This window comes from Mus caroli, unplaced genomic scaffold (genome assembly GCF_978045245.1).
Source record: "Mus caroli unplaced genomic scaffold, Mus_caroli_1 scaffold_13, whole genome shotgun sequence".
NCBI classification, from domain to species: Eukaryota; Metazoa; Chordata; class Mammalia; order Rodentia; family Muridae; genus Mus; species Mus caroli.
Window position 1 is genome coordinate 103,361,157 of NW_028227268.1, and position 25,729 is coordinate 103,386,885.

Genomic DNA, 25,729 nt, shown 5'->3' on the forward strand with positions numbered 1-25,729 from the left:
AACCTGTAATTTTTGGCTTATTTTTAGTTTAATATTTTATCATTAAAGACCCCATGATAAAATGTGTTATCAACAGCCATACCCTACCCTAAGCCCCCAACTGAAGAATGCTTGGCTGCTCCTTAAACCAAAGGAAACAATCTCTGACCTTTGTCACCTTAAAATGCTAGTGTCTGCAAGAGACTGTTTCCCACAGTAAGACAAAAGCAAAGTCTAGGATTTCGAAGATCCTAGTTAACAAACTTTCACACATGCAAAATTTCACCGAAATAAATATATTATTTCTCCCATCATTCCCATCTAGCGTTCATGTTTTCAGTTAATTTGGGGGGGGGGGATAGAATTTCTACAATTAGGGCAATCACATTTCCTGCTTTCTATTCTAATGCTTAAACTCTCCACCAACATGATTCATACAATTGGAAAGAATAAAGTTGACACCTGGAAGTGGAGGCAGGAGGATCAGGAGTTCAAGGGCATCCTTGGTTACAAGTGAATTTGAGGCCTCTTGAGCTATGTGAGACATTGTCTCAAAAAACAGGTGCAGTCTGGGACATCTTTTAATCCCAGCACTTTTGAGGAAAAGGCAGGTGAATGGGGGAGGGGGGCAGCCTGTTGTACATACTTAAGTTCCAGGCTAGCCAGGGCTACATAGTAAGACCCTGTCTCAAAAAAGAAAGGGGAAAAAAGCCCGGCGTGGCGGCACACACCTTCAGTCTCAGCACTCAGAGACAGAGACAGGTGGATCCCTCAGTTTGGGGCCAGCCTGGTCTACAGAGAGTGTTCCAGGACAGCCAGAGATACACAGAGAAACCCTGTCTCCAATAGCCAAAAAGAAAAAAGAAAGAAAAAGGTGTGTGCGCCGTCAGACTGAGCATGAAGAAACACCAGCACTATTGCCGGATCACTGCCTGGGAGGAAGCATGGCCTGCTCGCCATCTCTACCACAGATGCAGGGAAAAGGGTTGCTGGGGAAGCCACTTCAGGTGGTCTGTGCTGGAGATGAAGCACTAGGAAGCTCACATTCTTTCCATAGAGTTTGAGTTCCTTGAACCAATGAAGGTGGTGAAGTCTCTACACAGCACAAAAGCTTCTCTAGGTCACTCATCAGACCTATTACTAGAAAGCAAACCCTGGATGCTGTGCTATTAAGATAGGTCTACAGTGCCCTTGCTGCACACACGTGGCTGCTGAGTAGAATGCAAAGCTCTATTTCCCTTTAATCATAGGAATTAAAACAATACTTATCACCATACAGTTTGATATTACTTCCAATAAGTACAATATTTATTAAACATATCTTCAGTTTTGTTACATAGTGTGCAACAAATTACAATATTCTGCAGCCACAAATTATATGCAGAGTATGAAGAAACTATTAATCAGATAGTGTAATCTTTCCATTTATAACTCTACCAGGAAGAACTAGCAAATCAGATCTTACATATAACGTCTCACTAAACTTTATGCATGGAAACTGACAGACACTGGTTGTGCTGTGTGATACAAAATGGCTGAACTTCATCTTCAGAAGACTAAACCCAACATCTAAACATGCCAATATAAACATCAAAACAAAATATATTCTAACCAACCACGGGAAACGATCTGGTATCAGGAAAGCAACAAGGATTACACACATTATTTTATAAACCAGCACACAAAGGTTTAAAACAGTTCTGAAAATGAAGTTAGCGGTCTTGAGTCAAGGGAATAAAAAAAAAAGTCAGTATTGACCATTTACAATCTCTGACCTTGTGGAAACGGTAAGAATCTGTTGTAGTGCAGCTACATACAGTACAATTCAGGCAATTTTGTTTTTTCACTTGGGTTCAGATTGCGAATTCATTGCTGTGAGAAAAGGACGGAGGCAGATTTTAGCAGCAGCCTCCACCTGACTGCTTGACTGGAGTGCTCTGGATTTTAACATTGGACTTCTCAGCACCACCAGCTGTTGCTCCAGGACCCATTCGTTTTTTAATCTCAGCTGCCATCGTCATGAAAGACTGTTCTACATTCGTTGCGTTCTTAGCACTGGTTTCCAAAAATGGAATTCCAAGGGAATCTGCAAATTCCTGAGAGAATAATAAGGCACAATGAACAATGGAAAATCTTTCTGACTTAAGTCTTCTGAAATAAATGGGAATGGGGGACTAAGCTCACTGGCTTTTACAGGGTGAGGCAGTCCCCATAATTAAATTCAGTGTCAAAGTCAAACCTCATACATACCTTTGCTGTTGTGTAGTCTACTACTTTCTTTGTGGTCAGGTCACATTTGTTCCCTACCAACAACTTGTTGACATTTTCACTGGCATAGCGATCTATCTCCTGCAGCCACTGTTTAACGTTATTGAAGGACTCCTAGAGAGAGAAGAATGGTGATACAGTTGCTTGAGGCCACTGGTGCTCTAACTAAGGAAAGAAATCAACTAACTTGAAGTGTACACCCAGTCAATGATAAGAAAGACTCAAAGGCCTGAAGTGAAAAGAGCTTATTTGGAAGGGGAAACAGTTGAAGTTTAATGGCAGGCAAGCCCAATTTTAAACTGAAATTTTAAAATATTGACAAGACCTAGTTTCTGAAACAGTAAAATCCTGTTAAATAAATAATGAGTAGAATGCAAAGCTCTACTGGGTTTTGCTGGGTGCAGTGGCACAGATTTAATTCCAGTACTTGGGAGACAGACACAGACTGAACTCTTGAGTTCCAGGCCAGCCCAATCTACAAAAGCAGTTGCAGGTCAGCCAGAACTACACAGTGAGATCCTGACTCAAAAACAAACAAACAAAAAACTGGTTATGAAGAACAACAGTGTCACTACTATTATTTGGCCTAGGATGCACCTCAATGCTGACAATTTGCTGGGCATACAGAAAGCCCTGATCTTAAACCCCACTACAAGCAAGATGTGGGATGCAGAAGAGAAGTCTTGTAAAAAAAACAGGTGACAATTTTCCTTGTTTTGTTTTTCACATAAAATTATGCTGGGCATGGTAGTGAATGCCTTTAATTCCAGTGCTTAGGGGACAGAGGCAGGCAGATCTTTGAGCTCAAGGTCAGGTTTGTCTATACACAGCCAAGATCACAGGGAAACTTGTCTTGAAGAACAAATTATGGTAATAGATTACATGTTTAAACTTAACCAGTTATGTCTGCTTTGGGTGTTTGCTTTACTGAGATGAGGTTTTGCTCTGCTGCCTAGACAGGTCTCAATCTCCTGAGCTCCTATTTCAGCCTCCCAAGTAGCTGAAGGTACATGACATCAGGCTAAGGTAGCATTTTCTTTCCCTATTCATATTCGCTTATCTTTTGCTTGTAATGGTAAATCTCTTAATTTCTCTCCAAATTAACAATATAATTCAGATCGTTCAGATTTAACATTTGCTTATAACGAAATGAGTTGTTTGTTTTTATTTCTCGAATAGTAAAAATAAATTTCTAGCCAAAAGTTTCAGGGCTGATCAAAAGCATTCAAGGGCAGCCTGACCACATAGTGAGTTCAGGTAAGCCAGAACTACACAGTGAGATTGTGTCAAAATCCACACACATACACTACTTTCTACTCTGTTGGTAACATAACATTCTCTAGAAACTTACCTGATCTGTCACATCATACACAACTATGATGCCATGGGCTCCTCTGTAATAACTGGAAGTGATTGTTCGAAATCTTTCCTGGCCTGCTGTGTCCCACTATAGAAAACAATCAGAGAAGGCAAACAATTCCATTAAAACATACTTTGGAGAAAGTACAGGAAAAAATTGTAGATTATTAGGATTTGAAATGCCAGCAGTATTTAATGCTTACATTATTAAATTGCATTGCAGGTATCAAATATGTTAAAAATCCAGAAGAGAAGATAATGCCTATGGTTTAGCAGGTAGTACTGATACCAAAATTCTAATTTCTTTAAGAACATAAGCTATGCTAGGCTATTCTAGGCTGTTGGTATAAAATATAGAGTCCAGAGCCCAGAGCTTACTTCCTGGCTGCAGTATTTGTCACAGACCAGGCTTGGCCATGCCCTAGGGTAACAAGGAGGTGCTATCTTAGGCTGAGCAAAAATAACGTAAGGAAAATGTTTCTACTAAACACCTTTAAAATAAAACTCATTTTTCTAAGCGGAGAAGGGGCATGGAGAGATGGCTTAATGGTTAAGAGGATATATTGGTCTTCTAGAGAACCTGAGTTCAATTCCTAGGACCCATATTAAGTGGTTTACCAATGCTTGTAACTCTAGCTTCAAAGGCATCCAGTGCCTCTGGTTTCTTTGGGCACATGCATTCATATACACTTCACTTAATAAAAATATTTTTTAATGGGGGAAAGCAAGCAAGATAGGCCAGCAAAAGCTATGCAAACCTGACAACCAGAAGTCAATCCCTAAAACCCATGATAGAAGGAAGAAACTATAAAAAGTTGTCCTCTGACCAAGTATGGTGGTTAGTGCTTATAGTCTCTGCACTGAGGAGGCAAAAGCAGGGGTGGAACTCTGTGGGTTCAAGACTGTCTTTATCTATACAGCAAGTTCTAGGACAACTAGGGCTATATAGTGAGAGACCCTCTTTCAAACATAAAAATCCTCTGACCTCCACAGATGTGCCATAGCATAGAGGTCCCTCCCACACACGATAATATTAATAGGGCTTTTTAAATTTTGTTTTGATTTTGGCTTTTCAACATAGGGTTTCTGTATAGTCCTGACTGTCCTGGAACTCATTTTGTAGACCAGATTATCCTCCAACTCAGAAATCCACCTGCCTCTGCCTCCCCAGTGCTAGAATTAAAGGTGTGCGCAATCATGCCTGGTTAATAATTATTAATTATGTTTTTAAAGACAAAAATTGATAACTCATTTTAAGGATACCTTACCATTTAGGCGCGCGCGCGCGCGCGCGCGCGCACACACACACACACACACACACACACACACGAGGAAATGTGAGAACTAGATATATTAATGTTAATTCTGTTAAACATAATGGTGCAATAGATACAAAATCCAGATGGCTATTTATTACTTTATAGTAGCTGTCATTCCTTTTGTAAGATTGGGCATGGTGGTGCATAACTGCAGTCCCAGGAGCAGTGAGGAAGCAGCAGCAGTGAGGAAGATCATCACCACAAACTCTAAGCCAGCCAAGGTTATACAGTCAGTCAGTCTCAAAATGCCCCAAAGCCTATAACATTAACACATTTCCAGATGAAAAAGAAAGCAGCCAGTTGTGGTGGCCCACATCTTTAATCCCAGCACTTGGGAAGCAGAAGCAGGTGGATCTGTGAGTTCAGGGCCAACTTGATCTACAAAACAGTTTCCAGGAGAGCCAGGTCTATTAAATGGTAAAGAGAGGAAGAGAGAAAGAAAAGAAAAAGAAAGCAAATACTATTCAAAGTTAGCAGCTACTTATCTAAAATCCAAAATAAAATCAATACTGGCTTCATTTCATTCCCCCCCACCCCCAGGGATCTTTCAACCTGACTATCAGTGAAGACCTGGCCATCATGACTAAACAATAAAACATGAAAGGAAAAGACTTAGAGTACTTGGGAGAAAAAACACAGCCCATCAAGTTGAAATGCAATGGGTTAGACACACAATTTTGCATTTAAATTTTTATAACACCAATTCACAGAATATTCTCATTCATATTCTCTCTCTCTCTCTCTCACACACACACACACACACACACACACACACACACACACACACGCTGGGAAATTAAACCCCCCAGTGCACAGAGCCACCTCTTCACACCCAAAGGGAGAAAATTTTTAAGAAATTCAGAAAAGTTTGTCTCACATACTGTATTGTACTATATTTTAGGAAGCCCTTTTTATAAAAGGTACTTGAAAATGCAAGACTAACCCGAATTTAAAAGTTTCTAAAAACAACTCCAAAAAGGAATGATAACTGAGTAAGAAGAAGGGTGTGATCACGTCAACATGAAAGTTGGATGCCAACAGAAAAATAATTATCCTGATTCATACAGCTTCAAACTGCAGAGGAATTCCATAGAAGTTAAAGGACACTGGCTCCAGCCCAATATAAAGAATGGATAGCTAGAGCCATTTGTAAACTGAAAGTAGCTGCTCTTGAAAATGGTGACTTTCCTCAGTATGATTATGTAACAGCACCAGATAAGAAAAGAAAATTCCTGTTGAAGATGAAACTGAGAGTAACCTGAAAGATCCTTTCCAGACAAAGGAAGTAACAGAATTAAAATATCTCAAATATACAAATATCCTGTAGAGATTAATGACCACATACGCTATTGATACCTAGGCTGCAGGCTTGAGTGGGTCTTTTCTACAATAGTGTATCACAACACAGCATATCATATAATAGCACATCACAGAATCCACTCATCTGCTGTCTCCCAGGTCATAAAGGTAGACAAATAGCAAGAGCCATGTGATCCTCAAAACTACCTCATACACTAGTAAACCATGAGACATAAACTAGTAAACCATGAGACATAAACTAGTAAACCATGAGACATAAACTAGTAAACCATGAGGCTGGAGCTGAGCAAACTTGTTATTTTTCTAAGTCAAATCAAAAGGCTTGGCATACCCCCATAACACCAGCACAGTAGAGGCAGAGGCAAGCAGATCTCTGAGTTGTAGGCTAGTCTGATCTACAAAGTGAGTTCCAGAACAGCCAGGGATACACAGAGAAACCCTGCCTCAAAAACCCAAGAGAAAGAGAAAAGAAAGAATATCAAAAACAAAATAATAATTTTGACTCAAAATTCAGGACTTCATCACAGAGCAATACCCAATACCATGAAAAGAGCAATGGTCAGCCTTCAGTGGTCCTTTACACTAAGCCTGCCTACAACATACTGATTGTTAAAAATTAAAGCTCTACTTAAAACAAACAAAAAACCTATTAGCTGTGTGTGCGTACACACTCTACTTGTGTGTCTGTGTGAGTGTGATGATGCTCACTTAGAACAACCTTACCATGACACGCACACACAGGTCAAAGGACAACTTGCAGGAAGTTATTTCTCTCCACATAGGACAAACAGGTCCTGGGAATCGAACTCGGATCATCAACCTTAACTGATCAAGCATATGCTGCGCTTTCATGCTGACCCCAGGATTACTTGTTTCTTAAGATCACAGACATGCTAGCAGTACCTAGACTCATACTAAAGACATAGAAGCATTCAATTGGAGGTGGGAGTGAAGGATGGATAAGGTCCTTAAGATAGCACAGGGAAACATGTTGAAAATGGAGAGCTATGGTTCTCCATCTTTGTTCTCCTAGACAAACATTTCTCTTAGCATCCTTTTCTTTTTTTAGAGAGTAAAACAAGCATATAAAGATGTTCCTTCCAATAAATTCTGTTTTTCTACAGTTGGAATATATAATCTTAAGAAAGGAGAAACCCCACAGAACTAAAGAGCTATCTTTAAAGCCTAAGCAGAGAGGCCCCCCAGGCCCTTCTAGCGTGCACACACTCAGCACAGTAGGAGACACACCCGATATGCCAAGGGACACTCCCTGTTAGACAAGGAAAGCTCAGACTTTTCACTTGATAGGAGAAAAACTGACTTAATGTGATTATTAAGTAAAGTCTACTTTAACTAATAATTAAGTTTGCTATACAAACAGAATTTCAACATAGGGGACCTGCGATGCAGCTCCATGGAAACAGTGCAGACTTAGCACATGGGAGACCTTCGAAACAGATCATCAACAAAAGGAAGGAAGAAAGAATTTCAATGAGAAAAGTAAACCTGGGAAATGCCTTTTGGTCTAAAATCTGTATCAGTGCATGACTCTTAAGAAACTTTATGTTCAACTTTGTTAGCATACTAAATACATTTACACTGAACATTTACCAAAATTAATTTCCAAGACCACTTACTATCTGTAGCTTGATTGTTTTCCCATCTAACTCTATAGTTCGTATCTTGAAATCCACACCAATTGTGCTGATGTAGCTTTCCGTATACGTATCATCCTGAGGGGGAACAGTTAATGAAATCAATGTTTAACAGAGACAATTTGTTAAAGTTTACTTGCATTATAAACAAAGTTTTTAATATCTGATAATTATCTCATTACAAAATACCAACTAGTTAGAAAGTTTCTTTTTGCTTTGAGATATTTCTCAAGTGTCCTTTTTTTTTCATACATCTGTAATGGTTTGTGTATGCTCAGCCCAGGGAGTGGTGCTATTAGAAGGTGTGGCCCTGCTGAACTAGGTGTATCACTGTGGGTGTAGGCTCTAAGACCCTCATCCTAGCTGCCTGGAAGCCAGTCTTCTGCTAGCAGCCTTCAGATGAAGATGCAGCTCCTCCTGCACCATGCCTGCCTGGATGTTACCATGTTCCCGTCTGGATGATAACGGACTGAACCTCTAAACCTGTAAGCCAACCCCAATTAAATGTTGTCCTTATAAGAATTGCCTTGGTCATGGTGCCTGTTCACAGCAATGGAAACCCTAACAAAGACAACATCTCTTGGTAAATTCTTTACATGTGTCAGGAAAAGGATTTTGTAATTGTCAGAGCTCTCCACTCCCCGTGAGTTCTCCTAACTGCCAATCTGTAAAGTTCTTGTACTTCAAATATCCGATTCATTTACCACAAAGCAATGATCCCTTCACTTCCCTCTTAGGCATGTGTTCCAGAGTCCGTTTTACATCCTGGTTGAGTTTTTACATTGAAATTTAATGCATGTACGGATCCCTCATTTAGTGTGCAATTCAGTGGTTTTTAGTAAACACATAACATTTTACAATCATTATTTAATTCCAGAACATTTCACTATCCCAAAAGCAAACTCATTAGCAGTTTATACTTTTCTCTTTCGGATCATGGCAACCAAACTGTTTACTATCCATGGAACTTTCCTAGAGAACATTTCACAGACATGAAAATCTTGCTGCTAGCTTGTGCTCAAACATGAGCCTCCTACTCAGACTTTGGAATATTGAGATTACAGGCACACCACATCTTACTCAGATTAATAAGTTAGTTTTTTTTTTTAAATTATATTACTTAAGTTGGGCATGGTGGCACACACTTTTAATCCCAGCACTCAGGAGGCAGGGATAGGCAGATCTCTATGAATTTAAGGTCAGCCTGGACTATAATAAAGAGTTCGTCAAAGGGTACATAGTGAGACCCTGTCTCAAAAAACTTATTGTGTGTATGTGTATAGACATGTGCGTGCCTAGTTTGTACATGCGGAGGTCATAGGACAGTCTTTGATAGTCAGCTTTCTCCTTCCACCCTGTTAGTTCTGGGCACAAAGCTCAGGTTATCAGGCTTGGCAGCAGGCATTTTACCTACTGATGCATTTCACCAGCCACATTTTTTTAAACTAAGTCCTTTTTGGTAGCTGAATACAAGCCTATTGGTACATTCTGTTTGTGAAAGAATTAGGTAGTTTCCATTTGGGGGTCATTATCATGTGGCTTGTCAATTTTTTTTTAACCAGTGTTTCTTTTTTGTAACTTGCCAGTAATCTCAGTACTTGGGGGTCTGGGGCAGAAAGGGGACTAAAAATCTGAGGCCATGCTGGTCTAGGAAATTAAAGGCCAGCAGGAGTACTCAGTGAGGCTCTATTTCAAATGAAAGAACTCATGAGGGCCCCTGAAATGGCTCTGAGAATAAAACTGCCTGTCATCATTGAGTTTAGCCCCAGGACCCAAAAAGTACGAGGAGGGAATCAACTCCTACAAACTGTCTTCTGCATGCTACTGTGCTTGTCTGTGCTCCTACCCCATGTAAACACACACAGAAAAACAAGTAACTGGGTGGGGTGTGTGAGTGTGTGTGTGTGTGTGTGTGTGTGTGTGTGTGTGTGTGTGTTTGGAGACAGGGTTTTTCTCTGTGTAGCCCAGGCTGTCCTGAATTCTCTCTGTAGACCAGGGTGATCTCAAACTCACAGAGATCCACCTGCCTCTGCCTCCCAAGTGCTGGGATTAAAGGTTTGTGCCACCATATGGAATAAGTAACTATTTTAAAAGAAGCTTTCATTAAAAAAAAGAATTCCAAACTTGGGGCTGGAGAGATGGCTCAGTGGTTAAGAGCCTGGCTGCTTTTCTAGAGGTCCTGAGTTCAACTTCCAGCAACCACATAGTGGCTCACAACCATTTTATAATAGGATCTAATGCCCTCTTCTGGCACAATGGTGCACGTGCAGTTAGAGCACTCACACATAAAATAAATAACTCTTTTTCTTCTTTAAAAAAAAAAAAATCCAGAATGGATGACTGATCATCACAGAACTGTAAGGCAATACCTAAGATAATTCTGCCATGATGGCCCTCAACTATGACATAAACTACTAGGCAATATGGTAGCCCCTAGCCCCAAGTGGCTTATGAAATGAGTAGCTTAAATTTAAAGTTAAAGGAATGTTTAGTCTATTACAATATGGCTAAGTCTTTCTTTTCAGGTCACTTTCAATACAAGCCAAGCACTGCACCTTGCTCTCCCCTGTATGGGAATCTCAGAGTCTACAAAGAGCACTAGATACGAACGTTACCATCATGCTGCACTGCATTTCTTTCTTGGCTTTTTCTTTTCTTTCCCTTTCTTTCTTTTTTTTTTTTCTGAACTGACTTCAAGCCCAAAGTGATGCCCCTCCTTCACCTCCCAAGTGGAAAGATTACAGGCATGCACTACCACACCCAGCTTCCCCTTCAATTTCTTTTAAAAACAACATTTAACAGTCCAAGATACCACTGGGGATGGGGCGCATTGTTTGGGAGCACTAAGGCACTTAGATATATAAACTCTGAAAGAATTAACTATATAAAATTGTTTGATTTCTGTCTAACTAAAACAAAACAAACAAAAAACACTGTATTATTTGTATAGCTAATAAGCACACCATTATTTGTGAAAAGTATTTTAATTTCAACTTACTGCAAACCTAAGGAGAAGGCAGGACTTTCCAACCCCAGAATCGCCAATCAGAAGTAACTTGAATAAATAATCACTGCAAAAAGAGAAGGAAAGTCATATTAATAAAAAGCATGTTGTATTGTAAGTTCTATGAGAAAGCAAAGCTAGTAAGCAGCGGCTTGCTGTGAAGACTCCAGGTCCTGAAGAGGCCAACAGCAGCCTCAGTACACAGCTGAACATGTGACTCACTCACTCAAGTGAAGTAGCCAATGCCACCATGGTCGCTCTGATGAGTGGACTTCTCTTCCAAAGGAAAAAACAATAGGAATCTCATATGATTCCTATTTTTAGGGGACTGAAGAGACTTAAATGCTAATCAAATCCCAGCCCCCTACCCTATCAGACTAGAGAGGTTGTGTTCCATCCAGTAAAATTAACCCCTCCTAGCTTTGTGGCCCATTCCTATAATCTCAGCAAGCATTTGAAAGGTAGAAACTGGAAAATCATGAGTTGTAGGCAAGCCTAGAATACATGAGACCCTCTCTTAACAACTGGACAAGTAGGTTCTGAAGCTAGAGATAATAGCTATGGATAGAGAGCTCACCTAGCATACACACTCCATATGAAATCCCCAAGCTGGGCGCTCAGGAGTCATGTTGGCTCTGAAGCCAGTCATGGTGACAGGCCTCTAAGGGGGCAAGGTAAGACTGCTAATCTACATGGAGAGCTCCAGGCCAGCCTAGACTACAGGGTTAAGACCCCATCAAAAAGGGTAGGAGGGAAACTTGCTAGACTCTGATTATACATCTATTCATCAGTGTAACCATAATGCCTAAAATGAAAGAGAAATTTTTCTAAAGCTTTTTTGTTGGTGCTGTTTTGATTTAGTTTTGTTTTTTATCACTATGTATCTCGTGATGTCCTGAAACCTGCTATGTAGATCAGGCTGTTTTCCAACTCAGAGAGATACATCCAGACTCCTAAGAACTGAGATGAAAGGCATGAGACACTACTACATCCAGCTTTCTTTTTACATTAACTGTGTGTGTTCATGCACACACCATATGGAGGTCAGAGGACACCTTGCAGGAGAGGAGTTAGTCCTCTCTGCCATGCACATTCTAGAAAATTACCTGAAGTTGTCAAGTTTGATGGACAAGTCTTTACCCACTGAACCAACTTCCTGGTCCAGAAATGAGAATACTTCAAAGAGAAACTTTAGTTTCCCCTTTAGCTATGCCACTACTGGAAACATCAGAACCCAGGGAATTGAAAGATCCTCCAGGAATCTCATGCTCGGAAAAGAAAAGCACTGAAGCCTGGTGCCAGCACAGTTCTAGCAATTTCTCAGACCACCTTGTAGGATGAGACTGAAGGCAGATAATAATAGACAAGAATTTACCTTGACAGAGACTGATTGGTTGCATAGAGAACTCTGGCCCTCTACTTAGACCTCAACCTCATGTCAGAGTCCTAAAGAGGGACTCAAGGTGTTGCTGGCTCTCTTTGCCCTTCTTCCCAATGTGACACACTGAATAAATGTCCCCCTCTCTGCTTTTTGCTATTAATTTGGCTCTTTTGACTGGCTTACCATAGAGGAATGGCTGAACCTAGCTTCCTGGGGCCACCCACGGCACTGGCTTGATTTTGATTCCAGTATCACCACTGCTAGGACTGACTCAAAAACCACCACTAAAAGTTATCTTTCATGACCTAAAGGCAACAGAGTATCTGTTCACTGTCTCCTGAAGGAATCTCCATCCTCCCTAAGCCTCACTACTCCCATAGCCTAAGCACTTTCAAAAAGAACACACCCCAAAAATCAAGACTATATTTTCAGAAGGTACACTTCATTTAAAAAACAACTACTTTCCTATTAAAATTAATTTTATTATAGAAAATATCATTTCAATGTAAGCAAGATATACAACTTTTAGAGATAATTATCTTCAGGACTATTCATAAATTGTTACCTATCTCTATTCACATAGCAGTATGTACTATTAAACATCTTTTTGATTTTACCCGATTACCACAGTATACTTACTCCTAAATATATCTGAGCAAAAGAATTAAAAGGATAAATCTCAACTGCTGGTCAGCAGTAAAATAGAGGTCACAGAAGAAAATAAAAAGCTTTTTTAAACAAATCAGTACTGGGGGCATAATAGCTCAGTTGGCAGAACACGAGTCTATCACACATGATACTCTACATTCAATCCTCAGTACATTATACACAGTTGCACGTGCCTATAATCCCTGTACTTGGGAGGTGAAGACAGGAAGATCAGCCTGAGATCATGAGACCCTACCTCTAAAACAAACAAAAAGTTTCAGGGCTGGAAATGGCTCAGTGATTAAGATCAATGGTTGCTGCTCCAGGGTCCTAGGTTAAATGCTTAGCTCACAACCATATGTAACTCCAGGCCCAGGGGATCTGACACCTTCTGGACTCCAGGACACTGCATACACATGGTAAATGGGCATACATGCAAACAAAACACACACACAATAAAATGCTTTCATCAGTAAAGGAGGGCTGGGCAAGTATAGCTTAACAACAAAGTATTTGCCTAGCACATACCTAACCCTAAATTTCATGTCCAGGCCTTTTACAAATCAAGAAGAAACACAGACAAACTGCCAAATTTGAGATTTCCAATTTGATAGAACAAGCATACCCTCCACCAGATGACCTGGGTCCTGTTACAATACAGGACTGAACTGGGCCACCAATGATGCCTGACGTGTCACTGATTTTTTTTTTTAAATTAGATATTTTCTTTATATACTTTTTTAAAGAATTATTTATTTTTTATATATGAGTACACTGTGGCTGACGTCAGACACACCGGAAGAGGGCATTGGATACCACTGCAGATTGCTGTGAGCCACCATGTGATTGCTGGAAATTGAACTCAGAACCTCTGAAACAACAGTCAAGTGTTCTTAACCACTGAGCTCTCTCTCCAGCCTAGTGTCACTGCTTAAAGGTCAACTACTCTGGTTTATTCAGCACAATGACAAGGATGGAAGATACATAATAGATATACTATTACTAGCTATAGCATTGACCTTTAAAAAAAAAATCACTTAACATATTCTAAAATTTTGCAAATATTATTTTTGAGCATGGAGTTTCAAGTAATTCAAAGCCATTACAGAAGCTGGGGTTGGTGGTACATGCCTGTAATCCAGCACTCTGGAGGCTGAGGTAACAAGACTGCCACCAGTTCAAGACCAGCTTGGGTTACCTTGAAGATTGGTTGTCTCAAGACAACAAAACAAAACCACAGGCAGCCAACCAAAACTGGAGGTAATATTAAAGAACCTAGCTCCTAAACCATAAGTGTTACTAGCAAACAGTGGCATGAAAAAGATAATTTATAATCATCTTTACTCAGGTTTTTTTAAAAAGATATGAGAGCAAATTTTTAGGCTCTCTCAAAGGCAAAGCCAGAAAAATTTGAGCCACAACCACATTTTGGATTATAACTTAAACAATAAATATACAAATTATTCTATTGTGGTATGAATGGTTAGCTAAATAAACTAAATAAACAACTCTTCCTCATGGAATTTCCATGCACATACAGAAGGAAAACAGAAAACAAGTAGATCACCAAGAGGAAAACCTGCAGGTGAAGTTAAAATTAGTAGATAGAACTTAAGAGAAAAATAAGGTGTTAATGTGGCTTCAAGTTCTATCCTCCCGAGTATTTATTGCACTGGTGGGTTTTGTTGTTGTTTGGGCGGAACTTCTTATGAAATAGGGTCTCATATAACCCAGGCTGGCTCTGACTCCAAATGAAGCAAAGGCTGCCCAAGAACTCTTCATCACCCACCCTGCCCAAGAGCTGGTTTTACAGCCATGCACACCTGTCATTACATAGCTGGTCTTAGCATATTCTAACCAATAATTGTCTTAAATCCTTCTTCCCTGGGAGATGGAGCTGCACTTAACATTACAACTGGTCACTGTCTAATAAAATAGAGAAAGGGGGAAAGGCACTTGAGAAGGGCATTAGTGTTAAAGGGCACTAGCAGTTCTCCCAAAGTCAAGTCATTTCCAGTGCGGGCAGTTATAAATACAACAATGTTCCAATAACAGCAACACCAGTAAAATACCATACTGGTTTACCATTAGACTTCTGATACAATGCAGTGAATAGAGAGAGCACTGACTTCTGTGGCATTCTCCCAAAATCTAGAACCTTAATCTAGTTATAAATTAACTAGATGAATTCATTATACTTGTAATTCCAACACTTGAGAGGCAGAGACAAGGATAAAGCCAACCTAGTCAACTCCAGATCAGAAAGGGCTACACAGTAAGATCCTATCTCAAGGGGGAAATGGTGTGGCTGGAAGGCGGCCCAGCAGTGAGTGACTGTCTGCAAAAGACTAAGGCCCTGCTCCCAGCACCTGCATGGCAGCTCACAACAATCTGTAACTCCACTCCTAGGAGATCCAACACTCTCTTTTGGCCTGTGCTGACATCAGGAACACATGTGGTGCATATATATACATGAAAGTGAAAAACATACACATAAAAGAAATATAAAGAAATCTTTAAAAAAGAAAAATAGGGCTGGTGAGATGGCTCAGTGGGTAAGAGCACCCGACTGCTCTTCCGAAGGTCCAGAGTTCAAATCCCAGCAACCACATGGTGGCTCACAACCATCCGTAACGAGATCTGGCGCCCTCTTCTGGAGTGTCTGAAGACAGCTACAGTGTACTTACATATAACCAATAAATAAATCTTTAAAAAAAAAAAAAAAAAGAAAAAGAAAGCAACAGACAAATGTAAAGTAAGAAGCAGTCTAAGCACACTTCAGAGACATCTGGATCAGGGCTGAGGACTGCTCAGTAGGAAGAATGTCTGCTTAGCATGCATGAAGCCCTGGGTTTAGTCACCAGTACCATGTTAGCCCAGCCTAAAGACACATGCCCATACTGCAATCCTAGCCTGGAGAAGATAAAGGAGGACATAAACCCAAGGGCATGCACAGCTAAACTGTGAGGTGAAGGCTAGCCCTGAGTACAAGAAACCTATCTTGGGGCTGGAGAAATGGCTCAGGGATTATTAATGTCACATACTGCTCTTTCAGAGGATATGAATTTGGCTCACAACCACCTGTAACTCCAGCTCCAGAGAGATCCCATGCCTCAGTCCTCCACAAGCACCTACATTAAATTTCAAACACTTCCACAAAGATATACATAGATAGAGATAAAGTAAAAAAATTAAAATAAACATATGGGACTGGAGAGATGGCTTAGTGGTTAAGAGCATTGGCTGCTGTACCAGAAGACCTAGGTTCAATTCCCATTCCCTACACTGCAACTCACAACGATCAATAACCACTTCCATGGGATCCAAGTTTTCTGGCCTCCACAGGCACCAGCCATACACACGATATAGAGATGTATGTGCATGTAACACACCCATCCACATAAAAAACAGACAAAGAAACTTTAAAAATAGGAACCTGGCCAGGTAGTGGTAGCGCACACTTTTAGTCCCAGCACTTGGGAGGCAAAGGTAGGCCGATTTCGAGTTCGGAGTTCGAGGCCAGCCTGATCTACAAAGTGAGTTCCAGGACAGCCAGGGCTATACAGAGAAACCCTGTCTCAAAAATAAAATAAAATAAAATAAAATAAAATAAAGGAACCTGTCTCAAATAATAATTGTTGACCAGGCGATGCTGGCACATGCCTTTAATCCCAGCACTCAGGAAGCAAAGACAGGAGGATCTCTGTGAGTTCAAGACCAGCCTGGTCTACAGAGTGAATTCCAGGACAGCCAGAGCTACACAGAGAAAACCTGTCTCAAAAAGAAAAAGGGAAAGAAAAGGGGGGCTAGAAAGATGGCTCAGTGGTTAAGAGCACCAATTGTTCTTCCAGAAGTTCTGAGTTCAATTCCTAGCAACCACATGGTGTGGCTCAAAACCATCTGCAATGGGATCTGATGCCCTCTTCTGGTGTGTCTGAGGTGTACTCATATACATAAAATAATAAGTCTAAAAAAAGAAAACAAAGAACGAATAACTGTCAAAATCATTAAGCCAAGCACTTGCCTATAATCCTAGTACTCTGGAGACATTAAAAGAATGCTCTCCTACAAGTTTCCAGCCTGCTGCAGGCCAACAATGGCTAAGACTGCAACACAACATAAGCAAGATCCTGTCTCAAAAAGACAAAAGCCCTAACAAGTGCCAAGATCATGAAAAAGGAGAGACCTCAGAGAACAAAGCTAACTAATGTGACATAAACAGAGAATGGTAATCTGGATTGAACCTTAGGCCAGAAAAAGAACACTAGTGGAAACAGTAATGAATCAGAATTTTAAAAATTTCAATTAAAAAATAAAAATAAAAAACACCCAGGTGGTGGAGGCTCACACTTTTAATCCTAGCACTTGGGAAGCTCCGAATTTGAGGCCAGTCTGGTGGTCTACAAAGCAACTTTCAGGATGGTAAGGGCTACACAGAAAAACCTTGTTTTGAAAAACCAAAAGGAAAAAAGGAAACAAACAAACAAACAAAACCCACCAAACCAAACAAACAAAAACAGCACAGCACACTTGTAATCCCAACACTAGGGAGACCAAAGGATTGCTGTGGCTTCTTGTCTGCCAATCTAGCCAAATTAGTCCTTTTCTTTACATGAAACTGAATACAACTTTGACACTAAGTCTCTGGAACTGAGACTGACTTTTTCAAAATACTTACTAGCATCCAGTATACACTGGACTTTAGTATGGCATTTCATATCTATCTTGGTCATACTCACATGGCCCTCTCTCCTGCTCCCAAGGATCACAGATGCCCTTCAACTAATCCTCCCTCTACTTCCATGGGGGGGGGAGGGATGACAATGAATTTCATTAGGGTTGTTTACAGGAGCACAGGCACCTTGCCAGTGGCTACTCCACTGAGGAAAATGTATCTTCCTCCTGCAAATGTCCCGAGTATTCTTAGGGAAGGCTGTGTTGGAGAACCCTTGATAATCCATGACAGGAAGTCAATGGTTGGAATTGTGGGAAGGTCTTGCATAAGTGCTCATGGCTGCTTCAGTTCAATGGCTTGCTTCCATGATTTTTCAAACTCTCAGAAAGACTTCACAACTTCTAAGGTCCCAATAAAAACATCCAATAGACAAGAAAGAGAAAAGCAAAACAGATACACTTAACTTAAACACTTAGGAAAAAGACCAACTCACACAGTATTTAAGAGGTCAAAGGGCGGGGGGTGGGGGGTGGGGGAAGGGTGGAGAGATGCCTCAGATGATTAAGAACACTGACTGCTCTTCCAGAGGTCCAGAGTTCAATTCCCAGCAACCACATAGTGGCTCACAACCATCTGTGATGGGATCCGATGCCCTCTAGTGGTGTGTCTGAAGAAAGCTACAGTGTACTCATATACATTAAATAAATAAATCTTAAAAAAAAAAAAAAAAAGGGGTCAAAGGCCACTTAGACCTAACTATAGATTTCATATTCTGTGGCTGCTGCCATCTCTACATTTTAAGACTTAGAACTGGAGTTTACAATTCGGCCTCAGCCACAGACATGCATACACCAATAGACATAAGATAAAACTAACCCTTTTTAAAAGCGTGCGTGTGTGTGTGTGTGTGTGTGTGTAATAAAAACTTCTCCATGAATATTTAAAGTAGATGTTTATCTAAATGTTATCTGGCTTAAATTTAAAAAATTTAGGGTTGGGGGGATGCACTTGGAGGCCATAAATTCAATCCCTGTTGGCACGAAAAGCAGAGGTTTTTTTGTTTGTTTGTTTTTCCCTTAAATTATATTCTAGGGATGCTGAAGAGATAGCCCAGGATTTAAGAGCACTAGATGCAGAATGTTCCAGAGGATCCAGGTTCAATTCCCGTAATTCCAGTTCCAGGGGATTCAACTCCCTTTTCTACCTTCCTCTGACACTAGGCATCCATTAAGTGCAGACAAATATGAGGGAAAAGCACCCATAAACATAAATACTAATTTTTAAAAAATTAATATTATAGTACCAAAGCACCAATTTCAGCCCCAACTTCTTCAGGAAAACAAGAATAGACTAACCACTCCCTTCTCCTTAAAAGGCAAAGGGAAGCCGGGCGTTGGTGGCGCACGCCTTTAATCCCAGCACTCGGGAGGCAGAGGCAGGTGGATTTCTGAGTTCGAGGCCAGCCTGGTCTACAGAGTGAGCGCCAGGACAGCCAGGGCTACATAGAGAAACCCTGTCTCGAAAAAACCAAAAAAAAAAAAAAAAAAAAAGGCAAAGGGAGCAATTTACCAATGTCTCTTACCAAGAAAATTCAATATGAAATTCAGACAGAGTAATAAAAAGTAAGTCATGTCTAAAATAGCTCACGTAACGGCACTAAGGTTTTTGTTTTCTCTCCCTTCCTTCTACCCTTTCTCTGAGAAAAGTCTATAGGCCAGACTGCCCTGCAACCAAGACTGGCTTTAAACTCCTGATTCTCCTGGGTACTGAAATTTGCAGCCTGGACATTTTGTAAAGACTGCAAGCAGCTGCCTATCAACCTGACAATTATAGATAGTGATGCTCTAAACACTTAAAAATCACATTCTACACAGTAAGAGTCCTAATTACTTTTTTTCTTCCAATTTTTCTCCAATGGTTGGAGTGTAGAATGACAGAGGCCATCTGTCTGGCATGTGCAAGTACTGGATTTGATTACCAGTCACATACACACTCACAAACTAAACAGTAAAAAACAACACTCTACTGAAAACTACATGAAAGCTGGGAATGATATTAATACACTGTCAGACAGATAATTGATTTGCCCAATTTTATACTTACATACTTAAAAGGGAGAGGCACTTAATTGAAACAGCTCTAACCATTTCAGAAAAGCAAAGTACTACTGCTTAGATTTTCAGGGAATCTGGAGTCTGATTTTAAAGTGGAGGAGGGATGGGAAGAAAAGATCACCATCATTAAACTGCTCTGCACAAGCTCAGGGATGGCTGCTCACTTTTAATCTAAGCATCTGGGAAGTGGGCATTCAGTCATTCCCATCTATACAGTGAGGTTTGATTTGGTTTAGCTTTTTAAAACAAAGCCCAGGCTGGTCTGGAATTCACTATGTACCCCAACCTGGCCTCAAACTTCAGGCAATCCTCCTCCTTCAACCTCCCAAGTACTGGAATCACACAATGAGCCACCATACTAAGCTACTTTGTCACTTTAATTAGTAAACAAGCCTGATGACTTCAGCTCAATTCTTAAGGCCCACATGGTATAAGGAGAACCTAGCCATTTCTGTGAAGCCCAGGTGCTAGTGAGAAACCTTGTCTCAAGAAAATAAATAAAAACAGGGGCTGGAGAAGTGGCTCAGTGGTTAAGAACACTGGTCCTTCCAGAAGCCCCTAGTTTGGTTTCTAGCAACCACATGAGAACCTACAACTGTCTGTAATTCAGAAGACCTCTTCTGACCTGCTAGGGCACTGCATGAACACAATAAGGGGAAACACTCACACACATAAAATAAAATAATAAAGGTAAAAATAAATAAAATGGACAGCTCCTAAGGAATGAAACCCAAGGTTGACCTTTGACCACCAAATGCATGCACACATGTATACACGTACATCCACACTCATACAAATTCAGCTTCAAATACACATATACACACGAGTTTAAGGCCAGTGATAGAGCTCAGCTGGTAGAATGCTGGCCTTTTAACTACATCTCAGCACTTGGCAGGTAGAGACAGAGAATCAGAACTTGAAGGTCATCCTCAGTTATAAAGTGAGCTTGAGGCCAGGCTGGGATCCTTGAGACTCTGTCTCACAATAAAAAAATAAATAAAACTTCCCTAGAAACTAATAGACTATGACAAATACTTCTTGTATGAGGCTAATATTAAGTCTGTGTTTATTTCTGTCTATCGCTCTTTCAAGACAAAATCCCTATGTAGCCGTTGACAGTCTGGAATTCACTAATGTACACCAGGGTGGCCTGGAACCTTCAGTGACCCTCCTGCCACTGCTTCATGTGCTCAAAGTACAGACTCCTACACCCCTAGCACTGTTTAGTATTTCAATCAGTGTGTTAGAATAATCACTGCCTGCTTCATTACCTAGCTCTGAAAATCAAATCTTGGACCAGCAACATATCTCAGTGCCTACAGCCAAGACTAAAGACAGTACGATGATCCCCAGGACCCAAATAGAGATAACTGATTCTTGCAAGTTGCCCTTTGACCTCCACACAATCACTGTAGCAGTCACATGCCCCCTCTCTAAACATACAATAAATGTAAAAAGTCAAAGCTTTCTTCAGATCTCCAGAAAAAAAAAGGTTTTGGCCCTTTCTATATACTGTACCAGTTCAGATCACACTTTCGGTTAAGCAAGTGATTCAGACATTACCTTTAACTCCTGTCATAAAGATAACAGGTTTTAGCTGGGCGGTGGTGGCGCACGCCTTTAATCCCAGCCTTTAATCCCGGCACTCAGGAGGCAGAAGCAGGCAGACTTCTGACTTGGAGGCCAGCCTGGTCTACAAAGTGAGTTCCAGGACAGCCAGGGCTATACAGAGAAACCCTGTCTGAAAAAAAAACCAAAAAAAACAAAAAAAACAAAACAGATTTTTTTTGTTTCTCCCAAATTAGTTTTCCTTCGGATCATAAAAAGGGGGGGGGGGGGGAGGCCACACGACACATACAATGAGACAAACTATAACTTAATCATTATTGATATATTGCTTGCATTTATGATAGTAATAAAATATCTATCATCACCACTAATCTTAAAGCAGGTTTCATAAATCCTTTCCTCAAACTCCTGGACAACTTATCACATAGACTAGAATGCAAATATAACCCAGACACTGGCACACTTGAGAACTCAGAGAGAATGACTAAATGACTGTCCATTCAGGGCATGGTGACTCGTATCTGTAATGTCAGCACTGGGGAGGCAGAAACAGGAAGACTGCTGATAATATAAAGTCAGCCTCATTTACACACAGGGTGTTTCAGTAGAGCTGGAATGACATCACAATGAGATCTTGTCTTAAAACTAAGGGAGGAGAAAAAAATTATTCTTGCTATTTATTAGCCATTCCTCTTCCTTTTCCCTCCTGAAAAGCCTTCCTTGCTTCACTTCTGTGCTAATAATTCTCCTTTTCACCCTGTCTGTTTAGATTATTGGGGGAGGGACACATGTGGAGAGACCAGAGAACAACCTGCAGGAACCAGTTCTCTCCTTCCACCAAGCAGGTCCCAAAGATGGAACTCATAATGCCTTGTCTGCTGAACTACCTTACTGGTACCCTGCTAAGTTTCTTACTCAGCTCTTCTGTAACAATCTTCCAAAGCCCAGCAGCCAGCCAGAACAAGTGGCTCTCCCCTAAAACCACACTGATCTGACCCATGTTGCACATCTGCAGGCTGTATCTCCTAATATTTGACATGTATAGAATCTATTTTGTATGTTACATCACGGGCCCCTTGAGGCTAAGGCTCACACTCCTAAGTCCAAGCTTACATTAAAATGATTTACTCTACTTACAGCATGATCTGGATGGAGAGCTGTCCAAAACATTTTTTACGTACTCATGAGCCACACTACTACCTTAGTAGGCAGTAAAAATGGCTGGTTTTTATACTACTTTATAAAAAGAGAAGCAACGTCTGAGTAACATCAAATTTTTGTTGCTTAGTTAAATCTCTTACAGTATTAAAAAATAAACACATAACATGGGCTGGAGAGATCAAGTAGTAGTTAAGAATATGTATTGTTCTTGCAGAAAACTCTAGTTCCATTCCCAGCACCCACATCAGCTGGTCACAAGTACTCTAACTCCAGCTCCAGGAGGTGTCTCTAACCTCAGCAGTCCTCAATCTGTGAGTGGCAACCCCTTTGGGGTTCAAAGGACCCTTTCACAGGGGTCACATACCAGATATCCTATATCAGCTACTTACATTACAATTCGTACAGTATTGAAATTACAGTTATGAAGTAGCAATGAAAATGTTATGGATAGGGGTCACCACAACAGGAAGAATTGAAGGGTCGTAGCATTAGGAAATTTGAGAAGCATAATAAAAATATTTAAATACACACCTAACAAATACAGGAATCTCCTCAAATAGAACAGGAATCTCAAATAGAAATTAAAAACCTTCCTAATATAACAAATTCATCTTCTTTTTGGTTTCCACAAAAATCTAATTAGGACCCCAATTCAGCTTTGCTTAACTAAACTAATTTTGTCCTGAGAGAGGGGCTGCACACACAGCACCTGTGTCTCCATGTGAACTGTTCCCAACTTCTTCAAGTACAGAAGCCTGGCCAACCACATAGCTCTGTGGATACAGTGCTTATCTCAGTTCAATCCCCTGAAGCCACAAAGGAAGAATAAGCTCCCAAAAGTTGTCCCCTGACCTCTGAAGCAAGCATGGTAACACCTGTGCACCTGAAATCACAGGCATCACACACACATTCACACAATTTAAAAAGTATATAAAATTCTACCAAGATACTAAGACCTCTGCTTAACACAAACGGAAAAACCATCTCAGTATTAAACCAGTCTTAGAAAACCTGAACTTAGAATGTCTTTTGCAAGAGTCATGTGACACGCACATGACAAGTCAGCCGAGCTGATGGATGGACCTTTCATGGGGGCACACTTAGCGGTAACTGACCAAAGCAACAAATAAAGCCCAGCTTTTAGGGCAATACTGATTTCTCTTATTAAAAACAAACAAAAATCCCTCTCCCTTAAAGATTTCTGACACTAAAGTATAATAAAAATGGCATCTCTTAAAGTTATTTTCATATATGGAAACCATAGGAGAATTTTGGGTTCAAAGAGAGAGCCTAACAATGTCTATCCAAGAAAAGAGAAGAGCAGGTCCCATGAAGGGTGCCAGGTGTGTCACATCTGCTACAGTGACTTCTTGAGTAAGCAAGAAAAAGGAATGCATTAACTTTTCATGACACGTCACGGAACCTCATTCCCTATCTACAGGCATTCAACCAGGTAATCTAAAACCTACAGCTCTATCATCAAAGGCCCCATTAGTTTCTTTTCAAATTTGTCTGCAAACTTGTACTTTAACTTGGTGGTCCCAGGAAGACATTTCTAGTTTATTTTTAGTTCATTTTTGTTGTTCTTCTTCTTCTTAACCTACTGGAGACAAAAGGTGACTGGGAGACTCATGTGTCCCCTAAAACAAAAATTTCACAAATGTCCAGGATTTATTTTATAAGGGTCACGTCTCACAAGTCTAACAGGACTCTTCCAGGAGACAAGCCCAAAAGCAAACTAAACATTATAAATAGCTCCTCACCATCTCCTCATCCCCCTCAAGCCCACGCAGTCCCAAGAAGCATCCATATTACCTAAAACCCAACAGGGAGAGAGAGAGCTCTAACAAGCTCGGGATTTACAAGTAAAGCTGGATTCCTCCCTGCCGACGCTGACAGCTCCGCAGGGCCGGCGCAGGGTCTGACAGTGCCCTCTAGCAGAGCTCTCCCACCTACCTCCCCTTAAAACCAAGTCCTCCTCCAGCCGTCACTGCCTCCAGAGACGCGCCCCTCCTGGCTACTGTCCGAGGCCCTCTCCCCAACGCCCAGCCGCGGCACCTAGCTCCCCGCCGGCTGCGGTCGGGACCCGGCCCGCAGGCCCGACCCCTCCCCGCTGCCGCTGCGGCCCTCGGCCTTCAGACAATGGGGCCCTCAGGCTGCTCCGTCTCCTTCGCCCGGCCGACCTTCCCGGCGCTGCGCAGCGAGCCTCCCGGCGGCCCTCACCCCCGGCCGACCGCTCTCACCCCGGCCCGCCCCGGCTCTCCTGCACTCACTATTCGGGATTCATGCTGGACATGTCACTGCAGCTGCCGCCGCCGCCACCGCCCTTGCTGACGCAGCCGCCGCCCCAACTCTCCGCGCCACAGGGAATGGAAAAGGAGGAATGGGCTAAGCTGTTCCGGTAGAGCAAACGTCGACCCCACTCCGACCCTTAGAACACAATCAGCAGCCGCCGCCACTCAGTGATCGCTTCCACCCAAAATGGCCGCCGGCGAACCAGGAACTGGGGAAGCCTAGGCCAAGGGGCCTGGCGCGGCCCAGAGGGCGGCAGCGTCGCGGGGCACGCTGGGAAAGAGAGTCATGAGCACACCGCGCGCTGGACAGCCCGACGGGGCCGAGGGCCGCCTGCACTCAGCTTCCCACTAAGCCCCGCGCCCTGGACGCATGCGCACTTGCGAGCTTGTAGCCCGCCCCGTCCCGATTCCCTCACCCCCACACCCCGCCCTTCCTGCTCCCCTCCCCGCTGGCCTGCTGGCTAGGACTTCGCTCGGACTCCCCCTAGCGGATTGGCTAAGGCCGACCGGGCTGTGTTGATGTCATCAGTGAGACGTGGCAGCAGGGCGAGTCGGTGCCCCACCGGGAGGGGAGGAGGAAGGAACTCGGCGGAGGGCGGTGCCGCAGTAGAGGGGGAGGGGGCTCCCAGGAAGCCTGGGACAGTGAGGAGGGGTGGAGACAGCTTGACGAGCTCTGCTCTGGCAAGACCGCAGGGGCCATCACCATCAGGGGCTGAGGCTGCTCTAAGGACAGCAGGAAACTCAAGCGGCCTCTGTAGACCTTGCGCTTTCTCACTCACCCACCCGACTCCTTCTCAATTTTTTTTTTTTAACCGTTTTACTCTAGCAACTTGATGTTGCAATAGCTGCAAATGGACCCTGTTCTAGTCTCTCTTCTGCTCCCGTCTATTTGCACACACAGCCAGATTTCCCTGTCTGAAACTGCTCCTCCATCTGGACCTCCAACCTTTAACATTGTGTTGTTGAGACACAGGCTAAAGTCA

General features: G+C 41.8%; 1 protein-coding gene across 1 annotated transcript; it reads right to left on the reverse strand.

The window, feature by feature from the left end:
- Positions 1-259: 259 nt before the first annotated feature.
- On the reverse strand, positions 260-24,973 carry Rab1a (RAB1A, member RAS oncogene family). The gene is made up of 6 exons (XM_021175562.3): positions 24,726-24,973; positions 10,899-10,971; positions 7,883-7,978; positions 3,599-3,694; positions 2,230-2,361; positions 260-2,075 (listed from the first exon to the last, which is right to left on the reverse strand). Exons 1-6 carry the CDS (start codon positions 24,746-24,748, stop codon positions 1,878-1,880), a joined length of 618 nt encoding a protein of 205 aa, XP_021031221.1. The 5' UTR covers positions 24,749-24,973; the 3' UTR covers positions 260-1,877.
- Positions 24,974-25,729: the final 756 nt, after the last annotated feature.

Bases quoted from the DNA above. Each gene is read 5' to 3' on its own strand.
- Rab1a (XM_021175562.3), bottom strand. From the start codon at position 24,748: ATGTCCAGCATGAATCCCGAATA. The intron at 3,695-7,882 runs GTAAGTGGTCTT...TGTTTTCTATAG, and splicing joins AAACAATCAAGCTACAGATA to TGGGACACAGCAGGCCAGGA. The intron at 2,076-2,229 runs GTATGTATGAGG...TTATTCTCTCAG, and splicing joins TAGACTACACAACAGCAAAG to GAATTTGCAGATTCCCTTGG.